At 43.4% G+C, this 14,348-nt stretch overlaps 1 protein-coding gene across 2 annotated transcripts in view; it reads left to right on the top strand.

Moving 5' to 3' along the window:
• Nucleotides 1-14,348, top strand: part of FOCAD (focadhesin) — a 2,926,805-nt gene that overhangs the window by 2,313,351 nt on the left and 599,106 nt on the right. For both annotated transcript variants that reach the window (XR_011282193.1, XM_069630760.1), the window contains exon 34: nt 2,535-2,637. Coding sequence is in view for 1 of the 2 variants with exons in the window: in XM_069630760.1 (XP_069486861.1) it covers nt 2,535-2,637 (103 nt within the window). In the remaining variant the exon portion in view is untranslated. The remainder of the gene's footprint in view (nt 1-2,534; nt 2,638-14,348) is intronic.

Below are 14,348 nucleotides of genomic sequence, written 5' to 3'. Positions count from 1 at the left end.
ATGGCATGTCGCTAGTAGGCGATACCTGGGGGTGGTGCTGGGCAGAAGCCCGAAAATACTGTAGATGGAAAATAACAGTAAAGCGCTGGCGAGACCAGAAAGTGCAATCAGCTGGTGGATGAACCTACCACTATCACTATATGGTATAAATCTCTTGTTAAAATGGTTTTGCTGCCCCAGTTTCTTTATTTGTTCCTCATTGTTCCCCTAATGACCCCAGGGACTTTTTTAAGAAATTGAAAAGCATGATTACAGGCTTCATTTGGGCAGACTGAACGGTCATGGGTCAGCTGGGAGAAATTGGTAGCCCCACTTTAAAGAGGGGGCACTGTCCATCCTGTACTTTGAAAATGACTACTTACCTTAATGACAGAGAAGACTACGGGGTAGTCAGATGATGTTCACCTTAAGTGGGAAGAGTCCCTCGGACAGCCGAACCCTGTCGAGGAATGGAAATATTGTTGTATGCAAACTAGACTCGTCTCCTTTAACAGTCGTTTTAAACTACTACTCTTTAAATACCTGCACCAGACATACTACACACCAGTGGTCCTTCACAAATTGCATCCATACGTAACGGACGCATGTGAACACTACACGCACGTTCCGGACACTTTTTTACATTTAACTTGGGGACGACCACCGGTAGCGACCTACTGGTCTGGGGTCTACCAGACAATTCAAGAAATGGTGGGGGGCCGGTGGAGATATACCCCATGGTGGCGCTAGAAATCCTGGGGCACCTCACAGGGTTACTACTTGTTCTGGCTAAGAGACGTGTCGCAATGGAGTGGTTGTGAAAGCTGCTTGATGCATGCACCGTCCACTTATTTACATTTAGCTTGGGGGTGCACCGATAGCGACCTACTGGTCTGAGGTCTTCCAGACAATTCAAGAAATAGTGGGGGAGCTGTGGAGATGCCCCCTGCTGGGGTGCTCCTGGGCTGCACAAACTAAATCCTGGGGCACCTGAGACGCCTCATGGGGTTACTACTTGATCTGGCTAAGAGACGTGTCGCAATGGCATGGTGAAGCGACCCCCTGCCAAGATTGGGTAACTGGATGAGGGATATTGCGTACTGGCATCACATGATTGTAGGGTTACACACCCAGCAGCAGCCAGACCCAGAGATATATGGGGCCCTTTCCCAAGTTATTTGCTCTCCAGACCAACTGACTCCCCAACTGAATCGCCTTGAATGGAAGGCTATCGGGGAGGGGTGGGCACTGACTGTTAATTGGGGGGTGGTATACGCAGGCTTGTAGAAATGGTTATGGTATCCTGTATGCGCCTGATATTATTTTGACACTGCAATACATTGTTATAATAATGCTGTCACAGTTTTGCCTTTCAAAAAGGCAACAAAAAGAATGTCAAAAAAAGTATCAAATGATTCTGAGGCTAATAGTTAAAGTTACAGCCACATGAGAAAACATATTGTGGAGCAGTAATTAATAAAGTGGTGATGCCTGAAAGAGTTTAACACAGTACCACAAACCCAAGTCCAATATTTAGACCAAGGCAAAATGGCTCAGATTTGCAGGTCTATAGCGTATAGCTGGAAAATCAGTTGTCACAGAAATAAAAAATGTGGCCCATATTTTTCGGTATAAATGCATTTTATTAGAAACAATGGGCATAATCCTATCCATAGCTACCAAATTCCGCAGCCTACTACATCATTCGGTGGTGGGGGTGATTTCCAATTCTTTGCAATAGTGTTTCTGTCAAGCTTCAACTAAACAGTGTGTTACTAGTCATAAAGAATACCCATTCAGTCGATAGATCTCATTAGGATCTCATCCCCATGAAATAGTACTAAGGTATCAAGTTTGAGCCCTATGTATGGATGCTATACTTTTGATATGAGAATCACTTCTTTCCAGTGCAGCTGTATCATAGCGTTCTCACCATATACATTTACTTTCAAGTCTCTTGCCAAGAGTCAGTGGCAACAAAATGGGAGCTGCAATGGATATATGTTTTTAAGGTGAACAGTATTAATTACCAGCAAAAGCATATCTTACATGAGATTTCCTTGACCTGCACGCACACTCAAGTTCAATTCTTATTAATGGAATGAAGATAAGCATGGTAGAGATCTATTTTTACAAGCCGAGAATGTTTCCTTCAATCTACAGAGCATCTCACAATGTATTACCACAGGCAACCATGTCTAGTGTAGGCATGGAAATGGCTTATAATGTGACCGGCACAGTGGCCATTGTCTGATATTTACCCCAGCCCCTTCACTGGGTCAATAACTACAATATAACAGTCTCAAATCTTTTTAATTTGTAACTTTTTTTTTACAATTGTGCAAGCTGGTTCATAGTTTGCCACTGAATGTACTTCATGACCAGATTGCAGGTACAAATGTTATGTTGTGAATCTGATTTGAACAAGTCTTTCAAGATCCCATGTGCTTTGGATAAAGAGTAGACTCCTTCACCGCCCTTACCTGTCTACTTATATATGAAAGTGTTTTTTCCTCAGCTAGATCTGTAAATGTTTTTATGATTGTTTCCCACAGATCATCACCTTTTCCGGGGTGATAGGTCTTCAGACGAATGCTGCCTGGCTTCTAGGACACCTTCACCTTGCTAGCTTCTCTGCAAGCCAAAGTAGAACATCTGGTAAGATTTCTTTTTTTTTTTCCTCAAATGTTTTGATTGATTCTTGGATGCATGTACAATGCATTCAATAGTATCATTCAACTTAGTAGTGTTTTTATTATTAGCAGCAATGAGAATAATACATTACTGCTACAACCTTTCTGAAATAAAAATATGTAAACATTACCCTACACCCATGTCCTATTCTACCTCCGCTTTGAGGGCGATATTAAATATAAAAAGGAATTAATCACCAATCCTGCTATATGTTATGTTAAGTTGACTTATACCACCACCCTTACCATTGGCATGGTCTTGGGCGCTCACGTAAGAAAGTGGTTTGGGTAGGTTAATGAGGGAAGAGGGAATAGGATAGCGGTGGTGCTTGTAGAACCAGGAGAACCTGGCATCTGTGCAAGTCTGCTTTCTAGGTGTGTTTGAATTGTGCGCACTTGGGGTTGTTGTGCCCAGGAAGGGCAACATGCAGTGACTGGGATGTTTGTTTGTGGCAGTTGGTGTTTATGGTGAATGTGTATGTTGTGTGTTTGTGTGAGGTGAGACTGATCCGTTAGATCATGTGAGGAATGTAGGGGTATGTTGGGGCGGAGCAAGGATGTGAGAGGGTTACTGGTTGGTTCAGTGTGTTTGTTTTATTGTTGGTTCCAGAAACCATATTATCAATGGATTATCTTGTGTGCCCGTAAATATTGCTGGCAGCGCCTGTTTTGTGCTAATCATTGTGAGTTGAATAGCCAGGTTTTTAGTCGTTTTCTGAAGGTAAGGTGGTCTTCTGTCGTTCTTTTCTCCTTTGTGATTGAGTTCCATGGATTGGTAATTAGTCGTAATGCGGTTCCTCTGAATTTCCTTTTTTCGTATTGTTTGGATTTGGAGGTCGTCGCTTGATCTTAGATTTCTTCCTGGTTGGTAACGGTTGATCTTGACCTGGAGGAATTCGGCTCCATGTCTGTGCAGTGATTTGTGGGCAATGCAGAGGGCTTTGAAGTTAATGCAGTTTTGTTTTACTGGTGGTCAGAGTAGGCTTCTCAGGGCTCGTGTGGTAGGTTCTCTTCAGTTTAGTCTCCGGAGTATCCTTGCTGCAATGTTTTGCAATGCTTTATCATTTTTTGTTGAGCCATTCTGGCATTCCGAGATAGCGGCTGTTCGCATAGTCCAATACTTGATAATACTAGGAAGATGATGAGAGGGTTCTGTGTGGGATGGAGGGATAGGGGAGAATCCCCCTAAGTGGGCACAGGGGGTTGAAGCATTTCTTTGCTATAGCGTTGACTTGTGGTTCTATTGAGAGTCTGTTGTCCATAAGTGTTGCAAGATTATTTCTAAGTATTCGGCCGATGCTTCCGGTTGGGTTCCCATGCCAGGTGGCCAGTTCAGTTGTGTGTCTGTTGCGTTATCTTCTAGGGGTGAGATCATTATTTCTGTTATGGTCTGGTTTAGCTTGAGGTTGCTAAGGTATCTTAAAGACAATAATCATACGGAAAGGAAACACCACCTGGCATGTCAGTGAAGCCCATGAACCCTGCTGATCAAATGGGGAGCGCTCTCTCAGAAGGAAAGTCCAGTAGGGAAGAAACCCCAAATCAGGCACCCAAGTGGAGGTACGAGCGCAAAGGGAGTGAATTGTGACAGTCCCTTTCACATCGATAAAATAGAAAGAAGCATTCTAAGCCCATAAAAAGGTATGGGGATATATTAAAGTCCTCTATACAGCAGCATGAGTACTCCCTAAGAAGAGGAAATAGGCCTTGAATAAAATATCCAAGTCATAGAGACCATTTAGTGGCCCCTATCCTGGATATCTTCTTTCCCCTTACAGGGAATTGATGGAAAGATCTGATGTAACCCTCTTGATTTTGTTTTTTGAAGAACACATCCAGCCTTTTTGGCCCTGTGTTAGGACCCTGTTAAATTTGTCCCAACCCCAGTGAGCTAGCCCTTCCAATCACAAGCTGGAGAGGACCACTGTGTGTCAAACCCCATGCTTATCAGTACTGGTTGACAAATCTGCACCGATGATGCTTGTGTCACCTTTGGTGTAGGGTTTTCCCATGCCCTAGGTAGCTTTGTCCAAGACATTGCAGGTGCCACTGCCAAGATGCTTGTTGGTGACTGGTTTGCAGTCATTTGTCCCTCCAGCCCCTTTGTCTTCTCAGTCACGGATAGGCTAGTCATTTTGTCATTTGACCTCTGGGATCTCGTTCAATTGTTGTTTCTCCCGGGGCAATACTGGAAGCGTCCTTAGCTAAGGTCATGACATTTAACAATATAAATGATTATTTTTATAGGAAGTGTTTAGGGAGATGAGGTCACACCTACACTTTCTGTATTGATGTCTCCAGTTTCTACCCCTACAGTCCTGCTTGCACTTTTCCCGATCTGGTGAGTGATTCGTTCCTGGCTTTTCCCATATGCGGTCTTGATTATCTAAGCCCTGGCATTGGGGTCCCTGGCTCAGCAAGTGAACAGGGCTCTGAACATGTACCTTAATGCTTTGCAAGTGCTTTTATTAGTAGGCCATCTGATAGGATATGTGTTTACATGACATATTGGATGAGATCAGGTGTAGATGGAACAAAAGCCCCAGGACCCTGTGGTCAATAAGGGAGATGTTTTGGATCACGTCATGCAGTGGTCGAAGTGGGCGGGAGTGGTTGGGAGCGGTGCTCCTCTACTTTTTTTTTTTGTTTTAGTTTTTAGGTTTTACTGTTCCTTTACTTTTATTTTAAAACAAAACCATTCCGGAATGGTTTAGTTTTAAAATAAAAGTGTAGGAAGAAGTTGAAACCTGCACTTCAGTGCACTGCACTGAACCTTCCCTTAAATAGCAGGTGTGTTTGTTTGGGGGATTGGCTTGTACGTGGGAGGGGGTGTGGCAATGGGATTTGTGGGGGCAAGCCAGCAGGGAACATAGTACGACTACTTCTTTTCGTACACTTAGACCACTGCTTTTATGCCTTTACAGAGGACGAGCAAAGTGCCTTCTACCGGAAGTTCCACCTTTGTTTTGCCTATATGTTGGGAACCGGAAATTGCAACATGCAAAACACCAGTAATGATGCTCATAACACGAAAAGCCTTTGAAACAAGGTATCCATGGAGAAAACCTTTCTTCATGTATCCTCAGAGAGAGCAGACAGCCTCCTAGGAGAAATCCCAGAAGAAGTGTGAAGACGAATAAAAGAGAAGACTGGTGACGTCACATGAAGCAGGAATGACGCACCCAGAAGAGATGCCAATGAAGAAGGTGGATAGACCTTATAGAATCTGATGTCGAAGTAAAGAATCGAGTAACATTTCATGTGCAGAATGAAGATTGCACGTGCGGAGAGCACTGAGGAAAATGCAAGCAGTTTTATAATTGTACAGATGCTGAAACGCAAGTAGACTAAGTAATCATGAAGGCTGGCTATACGTAGTGAATAGACTGCAGGCAGTGCCGCCAAAATAAATATATATATATATATATATATATATATATATATATATATATATATATATATTTATGGTGTCCGGTCAAATGGTCGAAAATAAATGGTCGAATGACCATTTGATCGAATCAAAATAGTCGAAAAAAAAGGTCAAATCTTTTTATTTCTATATTTTTTTTAAGTTTTGGTTGCTTAAAAAATATTTTTAATAAAGAAAAAGGGGGGTTGGGGGGAACCCCCCGATAAAATACAAAAAAAAAAAAATTCGACCTTTTTTTCCCGACCATTTTACTTCGATCAAATGGTCATTCGCCCATTTGGTTTTCGACCAAATGACTGGTAACAAATATATATATATATATATATATATTTTAGTGTGTGTATAGAATCTGGATGTTCCACGTCATGTTTTAAGCAAACTAGGCCCCCATGAACAGAAGGGCTGAACTGAAAGTGTGGCGCAGTAGAAGAAAACAGCTGACGGTGAAGGAAGAATCAAGAAAGCTTGTCTGGCCCGGTGTCATTGGTTGGTGCAGCCAAGAAACTGGTTATTTATTCGAGAAGATACAATGAACGTGAGAAGTGAGGCAAGCTCCTGTTGAGGTGTAATGGAAAAACACTAGGAGGACAAGGCTTTATTCATTTAATAGTGTTAAATACAAAAGAAAGCGCTCAAACATGGTCTAGATGGAAATAGACTTTGGGCAAGCTACATCGAGACTGAAGATAAGACCATGCTCACACTCCCTTCTATTCTCAGGCGCACTGATACTTTGCAAGGCCGAGTTCTAAGACAATTTGAATGGCAGACCGCAGCAGTGATGATGGATGTTGGGATAATTGGGTGGGGATGTATGACCAAGCTAAAACCTGCAGCACCTGGGGTACCAGCTTGCATGCTGCTAGCGAGTGAAATATTCCAGAAGGGCGCAAGCGTGCCAACCAATCATAGAGGGCCACATAGCAAAGAGACCTATAGTTTGAAAGCCAATGATACATCATGTATTTTAGGACACTGAAGATGACTTGCACTAGGGGTTTGCATAGCTGTCCACCTGACCTTAGAGACCCAATCACAATCCTATCCCCTATAGAAAGTAGGCCTAGATGTTCCCCGTAGGCAAACCACAATTCAACTTCGGTTCTCTTATTTTGCCACGTAGTGGAACGTCAATCATGATGAGTTTTTACTATATAACTGTTTTTTCATGTAAATCTTACTTACTTGAGCGAACGTCCGTTAATGCTCTTGTACTCCCTGTTTTAGATAATTGTTAATAAAACAGCTAAAGATTTGCCAACCTTCTGAGTCGGTCTCATTATTGGTGTAAGAGTACATTCTGCATCCCCATCCATCCCATAAAGCGCTATCTCGCTTAAAGGGCCTATGGGTTCACGTGGTAGCAGAGGGAGGATGGTTTGACAAGACCCATTGATTAGTACGTTTCCAGTGTTTCGGATTATCGAACAACCTGCACCATCTAGCAGGAAGATCGCAAGGCTTCCTGTGGAGAGCGGCCGATAAAGAAAACTTGCAAGAAGATTGATACAGGTGGGACGGGTCCCTCTTTGACGAAATCCCTCCTGGTTTCCACAGGCGCTGAGCGGACGGAAGGCGACAGTGGTCGATTGGAGGAGGGCAGATGACACAAAGCCCTTGAGTTGAAGAGCGAATGGTCAGTAGATTGAGTGGACTGGCAAAATAAGGGAATGGGATTGTGGTAACATAGAAAAAGGCACAGGGGTTGTCTAATATAAAAGAAAAGTGTTTGGTATATAACGAGGAGCGTTTAAACGAGGAGAGTTTTGTGAAGCCCGGTTTCCTACCTCAAGGCAGGTCTAGAAGGAGTCATTTCAAAACCCCAAGTTGGTAAATAGGTGGCAAATTAACAGGTTTATGATGGGGAATGACTCAAACTCCAATCGGAGTACTTTAGGGTTTTTGAGAAAAGGAGTACCATGGTGTATATGTGAAAAGTCGACTAGTTTGTCTGTTTGTGTATTTTAGAATTGAAAAGAGGTGTAGAAGAGCGACAAGGATCCATTGTGAGGTTGAATCAGAGATAATAAGTTAATCGATTTTTTGAGTCATTGTCGGCGCCAATTGAAAAAGTAGATTGAGATAATTGGGAAATAGAGGCTTTGAGCAGCGAAGGTTGGAGCTTCCTCATATTTGTTGTTTTTCTGAAACGTATTCTGTGTAAAAAACGCTGGTAAGTATTGACAGTCGATTGAGACTTGTCACAGTGGGGGATATTACTCCACTGATGCACCTGTGCAAAACTCTGCCAAAACATATGCCTAAGCTCAAACAGTTTAGTGCGGAATGGGTAAAGGGCACAGCAGACAAGATGTTCATGCCATGCCCACAAGCGGGATCGCTGTCAAAGCGGTATAGCAACACATGACAACATACTTGCATGCTGCGTACACAGGGAATACATTAGAAAAGAGTTTAGCTATTTTAGAGCTCTGGAAAATGTAACAAGAAGAGCGAGAGGTTCCGCCGCCTGAGGAGTGGATCCTTATTCAGTGTTGGGAGGAAAGTGTTGACCGTTCTGCTCCCCTTATCTCTCCAGAAGTAAACGGCAATAGCCCAGAAGACGTAGGATTGTATCCGTTAAAGGAACTAAAAGTGGCAACAGGGTATAGCAGTCCGATATATGAACCACCTGCTTACAGCATTGGCGATAGTCCAGAAGAGACTAGAAGAAAGGAGGAGATCTTTAAGATCTTACAGGACAAGGAGGAGAAAAGTGAATGATCTAATGTGACCATAGACATAGAACGAGAGACTAAGAGATGGAAAGGAGAAAAGGATAGAGCTGACGAGGTAACGCTCGTACAGAACGAATGGATGGGTGGGCAGATATTACTCAAGCTCGATTGGAAAATGATTGAGGAAGTCAGGCAAAGGGTAGATCAAGACGAACAGGATAAAAAAGACAGGGAACGAGAAAAGCGACTGCAAGAGGATGAGCATAAGAGAAAGAGTAGATAAAAACGAGAACGGATGTATCAGGAAGAACAGCAAAAGAAGGAAGACAGGGCAGAGGAGCAAAGGAAGTATGACAACAGAGTAAACCAAAAATGAGACAGGCAAAAAAGGAAGAGAGAAGATGAGGAAGTGCAGAAATTAAGGGATAAAAGGATACAGAGACAAAGGGAAGAAAAGCGTACTAACGAAGGGAGCAGAAAAGACATGAAGAGGAAAGAGCTAGATGGGACACGAGAAAGCAAAGAGAATTAGACGAAGAAATGGAGTGTAAAAGAAGACTAATGGAGCGCACTATTGATCCCATTCAGAAAGAGTTAATGGAACCGAGTCGAGTAGTATCATGGGTCAATATAGAGGAGTTCCTCCCGCCACAGGGAGCAACGTCAGGGCCATCTAGGGTAATCCTAGAGGAGAATTTCGACATAGGGAGCATCGGGGATGGGATCGATAAAGCCTATCAAGATTTAAGGGAAAGTAGCAAACCGGGAAGCCAAGGGAAGGGAGAACAGTCCCTGGTCTTCCAATCATGATGTGAGGAAAGAGACCCGTTTAGTCTCGAGCACAGAGCCTTGTCCTTGGACAGGCTGACTTTAAATAAGGGTGGAAGGGACGAAAGCCATACTAGCTTGGGGCTAGATATGTCAGACGAAGAGAGAGAAGCCTTCCGTGGGGAGGAGGTAGGATGCTGTCCATGGCCACAAATGGATAAGGATAAATTAATGTGTAAACTTCCCAGTTTAACGGCGGGTGCAGGAAAATGGATTTATAACCTCGAAAAAACGACAGGGGGAAATATTTTAGCAATAGGGGACATTAAGGGTCTCTTAGCAGCCATTCTTGGGGAAAGGGCTGGTGACATTTGGACGAGAATAGGCTACTCGAGTGTCACGGCACAGAACACAGCGCACGATGGAGCACCATTTAACAATTGTAGAGCAGATGTCTGGAGAGCGCTCAGGGTACAATATCCTGCCATGTCAGATATGGGTGCAATTATGGCACGTAAGATGAGAGAAGATGAAGATCTGCTTGCTTACATTCAAAGCATTCAGGAACGGTGGACTCTTGAAACGCGGGAACCGTGGGGGAAAACAGTGGCAGTATTTTACCACATTTTATGTCAAGGATTGCTAGAACAGGTACAGAGACAGCTCCTGAAATTAATGTAAATGGAAGCGAAGCCTTGGGCAGAAATACAGTTGACCATAGTGCCTCACTGTCGGTTGTTGCAAGAGAAAAATAAGAAGAAAGATGCTAGAAAACTTGAGGAAGCTAAGTTAGTTCAGAATAAATTGTCAAAGTATGCCATAGAAGGGTCAGTATTGACAAGCAGAGGAGGATTGGGAATGCAGCAAGCAGTTGGTAATTGCAGGCGAGTAATGAACGCCAAATGGATCAAGGAGGGAATGGGTTTATGCCACGAAACAGAGTAATGGGCTACAGAGGAAGGGGTGGTTTTCAGAATAATCAAGGCGGTTTTCAGAATATGCAGAATGATAATCAGAATGTGCAACGAGGATTTAATCAAGGGGGGGCTAGTCTGAAGAGCTTGTCCTGGATGTTGGACTTGTGGGATGACAGGGCACATTGCGAGCACATGTGGAAGCCAAGGGTATGTACACAATGAGCAATTCTCAAGAGGGGGGAGAGCTTATCATCAGACAGTTTATCGAGCACAAGTGCCGCAAATACAACAGGCATTGCAGCCACAGCAAGCACCATTGAATCCACCACAGGGGCAGTCACAGCAGGCACCCTTGCAGATACAGAAGAATGTAAACACTGGACAGTTATTGACACCTAGAGTAGGGGGTGTCAATGTGGTAGGAGGAAGTCCCTTTTACAGGTACAGGGATATGCATGTACCCGCAATGCATGACCCAGTATGATAGTAAGCATGCACCAACACATGTTTACTCCCTCTCTCCCCACAGACTATCCCCACCCTCTCTGGTCCCCCTGTGATGTTCCCTTGTGCCCCCCACCCTTATCGCACACAGGTGTTGCCTGTTTTGCTTGATTCTGCAACTCTGCAACCCTGCACCCCTGTTTTGCTTGATTCTGCAACCCAGAAGCATATCCTACTTCTGCAAGAGTCTGTCCTGATAAATTCTGATTTCACCATCACCTTCTTGTGGCCAATGCTGGATTTGACTTTCATGGACTTCATTGATTCACAGTGCGTCATCCTTTCTCAACCCTCATGCTGGACTTCCTTTGCATCTTGTAATCATGGTGGCCCTGAATCATGCTGTTCCCATCTCCATCTTGTATCCTGGCTTGCAACATTATGTGTTACTACTGACTTCTGCAAATGTATTCGCTCTCCCCTCTTGCTTCTCCACTCTTTTTGACTACTTACTCTGTTCTCGCCTCCTCTCCCTTTCTCGCTTTTCCTATCTCCTCCCCTCCTCCCCTTATTTTCTTCTATGCAATTACTCTATCAGAATTGTCCCTGGACCTAGTATGATAGCAACCTAGTCTGTCTCCTCCACGCACCCTTTTTCTTTATGGGGTATGCATTCTGTTGACATGGCTACCCGGCTTAGTGGGAAAGATTATGAGAATACCTGATGAATTTGTGTTCATGCCACAGATACCTATGGATGAAGACGGATGATGGCGGGGGACAGACTATTCCCCTAGAATTAAATGCAGCCATAGTGCGAGGAGAATTGGCCATGCTCGAAGAAACAGACGACGAGGGCAGGCCATGGAGAAAATTGATTAAGGGTTTAGATTGATGAGGATATGTAATGGGATGATCCATCAGCTGATGAAGTAATATTCGAGATGAGTATTACATATTGGATCAGAATAGAGAAAAGAGAGATCCCACAGCCAATGGTGATAGTGCGGCAGCGCCGAGCATTTTTTTATGAAGACTTGGAAAAGGTACCAAACTCTTTGTGGACTACAGGCCCCTATGAGGTAGGCCTATTGAAGGGGGTAGGAGAGGTTAAGATTAAGCTGAAGTCTGGAGCAATTTTACCTCGAGCAAAACATGTACCCCATGTCTCGAGAGGCGGATGATTTTTAAGACTATATCAGCCCTGATGGAACAAGGTATCTTAGTGACGTCAGAGTCACTGTGTACCCTGTGAAGAAATGGAAGAGTGTGTTGTGGAGATTTATTCAAGATATGAGACCGATTAGCCAGATTATAGAGTCAGAGTTTACTTTAGTTCCGAATCCGGTGACAATACTATGTAGTATCCCAGCAGAAGCACAATATTTCATGGTGATTGACTTGAAAAATGCGTTTTTCTCAATCATGTTGCATAAGGACTATTGAGACCTGACGTCATTTACGTTTCGCCAAACTAAACTGAAGAGCACTTATTTGTCCCAAGGGTACTGTGAGTCTCCATCGATCTTTAATAGGGTCCTGCAGATGGACTGAGGCAATATTGATTTGAAAAGCGTTGTGCTACAGTACGTAGATGATATTTTGGTTTGTAGTACAACAGAAGATGAGTGCAGACAAGGCTCAATTCAGTTAATGACTATTCTAGCAGACAAGGGTTATAAAGTGGATAAAGAGAACTTGCAATATTGTCAAGAAGAGGTGTTGTACATGGGTAAGTTGATTTCATATGAGGGCAAGAGAGAGTCACACCCGATAGAGCTGAGGCGATTGTGAAAACAGCAAAACCGCACACGATAAAGCAAATGCAGCAGTTTTTGGGATTATGCAACTATGTGGGTATCGTGGGTACTTGATTACAGTTCATACACAAGACCCCTTTTGCAGGCTCTGAAGAAAGCACAAGTGAATAGGAACAAATAGAATGGACTGAGGAAATGGAGGAAGGATTTGAAGAGTTGAAGAAAGCAATTTGTACAGCTCCACTTTTAGGAATTCCCAATTATGATGAGAAGTTATTTTTATTTTCACACACGAATGGGACAGTTATGATAGCGGTTCTTATACAGAGGACCACATTGGGGTACAAACCCAATGCATATTACAGTGGGATTTTAGATCCAGTTATGAGAGGGCACTTTACTTGCGAACAATTGCTGGCAGCAGCTGCGTTTGCAATAGAGTAGTCTACTAGTATTGTGATAGGTGTTCTATGACATTGTTTGGTGAGCATGCTTTGTTTGCCATTTTGGAAAAACCTAAAGGTACATTGATGTCGCAGAGGGCTTCTGCGTATGAGTTGGTTATATTGAATCCAGCGATTAAAATAGTCAGGTGTAAAATAGTGAACCCCCCACGTTTTTAGCCGAAACTGGTAGAGGGTGAGCATGTGCATGATTGTGCTAACTACAAGGAATTCTATGATGACATCCCGTGCCTAAAGGAAAATGCGTTAGCGGGGGGAGATTCTCTTCATTGGTGGTTCTTCAAAAATTGATCAAACTGATCAGGAAAGGCGTTCAGGTGCTGCAGTGGTGAGGTGTAGAGCAAAAAGGGAATTTGAGGTTGTGGCAAGTGCAAGTCTACTGTCTCACTTTTCAGCGCAAGCAGCGGAATTGGTAGCACTTATTGTTGCACTCGTAAATCATGCAGGACAGGAAATAACGGTGTACAGTGACTCCACCTATGTGACGTCAAGCGTGCTCGGAGGGCTAGCCTGTTGGAAAAGGAGGGGTTACCACTGAGTGGATGGTACTACAGTACAACACGGAGCATTATTGGACAGGCTTATTAAGGCACTACAACTCCCAGTAGCATTATTGATAGTTAAATGCGCAGCACATACTAAGCAAACTGACTATCTCTCGCAGGAACAAAGACGCAGACAAATAAGCCAAAAGGGTTGCATATTCATTAGATATTTCAAGTTTTGATTCTCCAGATGTAAAGGAAAAAGTGTTCATGATTATAAATGAAGGGTTAAATCATTTGTCAAGAACACAGTTGATGGAAGTTCAAGTTAGTGCACCTCAGGAAGAGCAAGAATTGTGGAAACGGAAGGGGTGCTCCTTGTCCCCCTCTGAAGCATTATGGCGACAGGACAGTACTGTAAAAACGGTGATGCCTGTAGCTTTGTTAAGGGTAGCGCTTGAACAGCTGCACTACCCTGCGCATGTAACTAGGGAAAGCCTTGCAGCAGCTATTGCAGAGGACTGGTTCGTACTGTACCTGTCAGAACATGTTGCATTTTATGTAGTAAATTGCATCGTATGTCAAAAGTTTAATGCTAGGCATACACTAGGAACGATTAGAGGAGTAATTTCTCAACCTAATGGTCCTTTTCAGCATTTACATATTGTCTATGTTGATATGCTTTAAGTATGTAGTGGATACAGGTATATGATAGTGGTGGTGTCCCTTT

This window comes from Ambystoma mexicanum, chromosome 6q (genome assembly GCF_040938575.1).
Source record: "Ambystoma mexicanum isolate Mex_15411 chromosome 6q, UKY_AmexF1_1, whole genome shotgun sequence".
In the NCBI taxonomy this organism is placed as follows: Eukaryota; Metazoa; Chordata; class Amphibia; order Caudata; family Ambystomatidae; genus Ambystoma; species Ambystoma mexicanum.
This window is presented reverse-complemented; position numbering and strand designations above follow the sequence as displayed.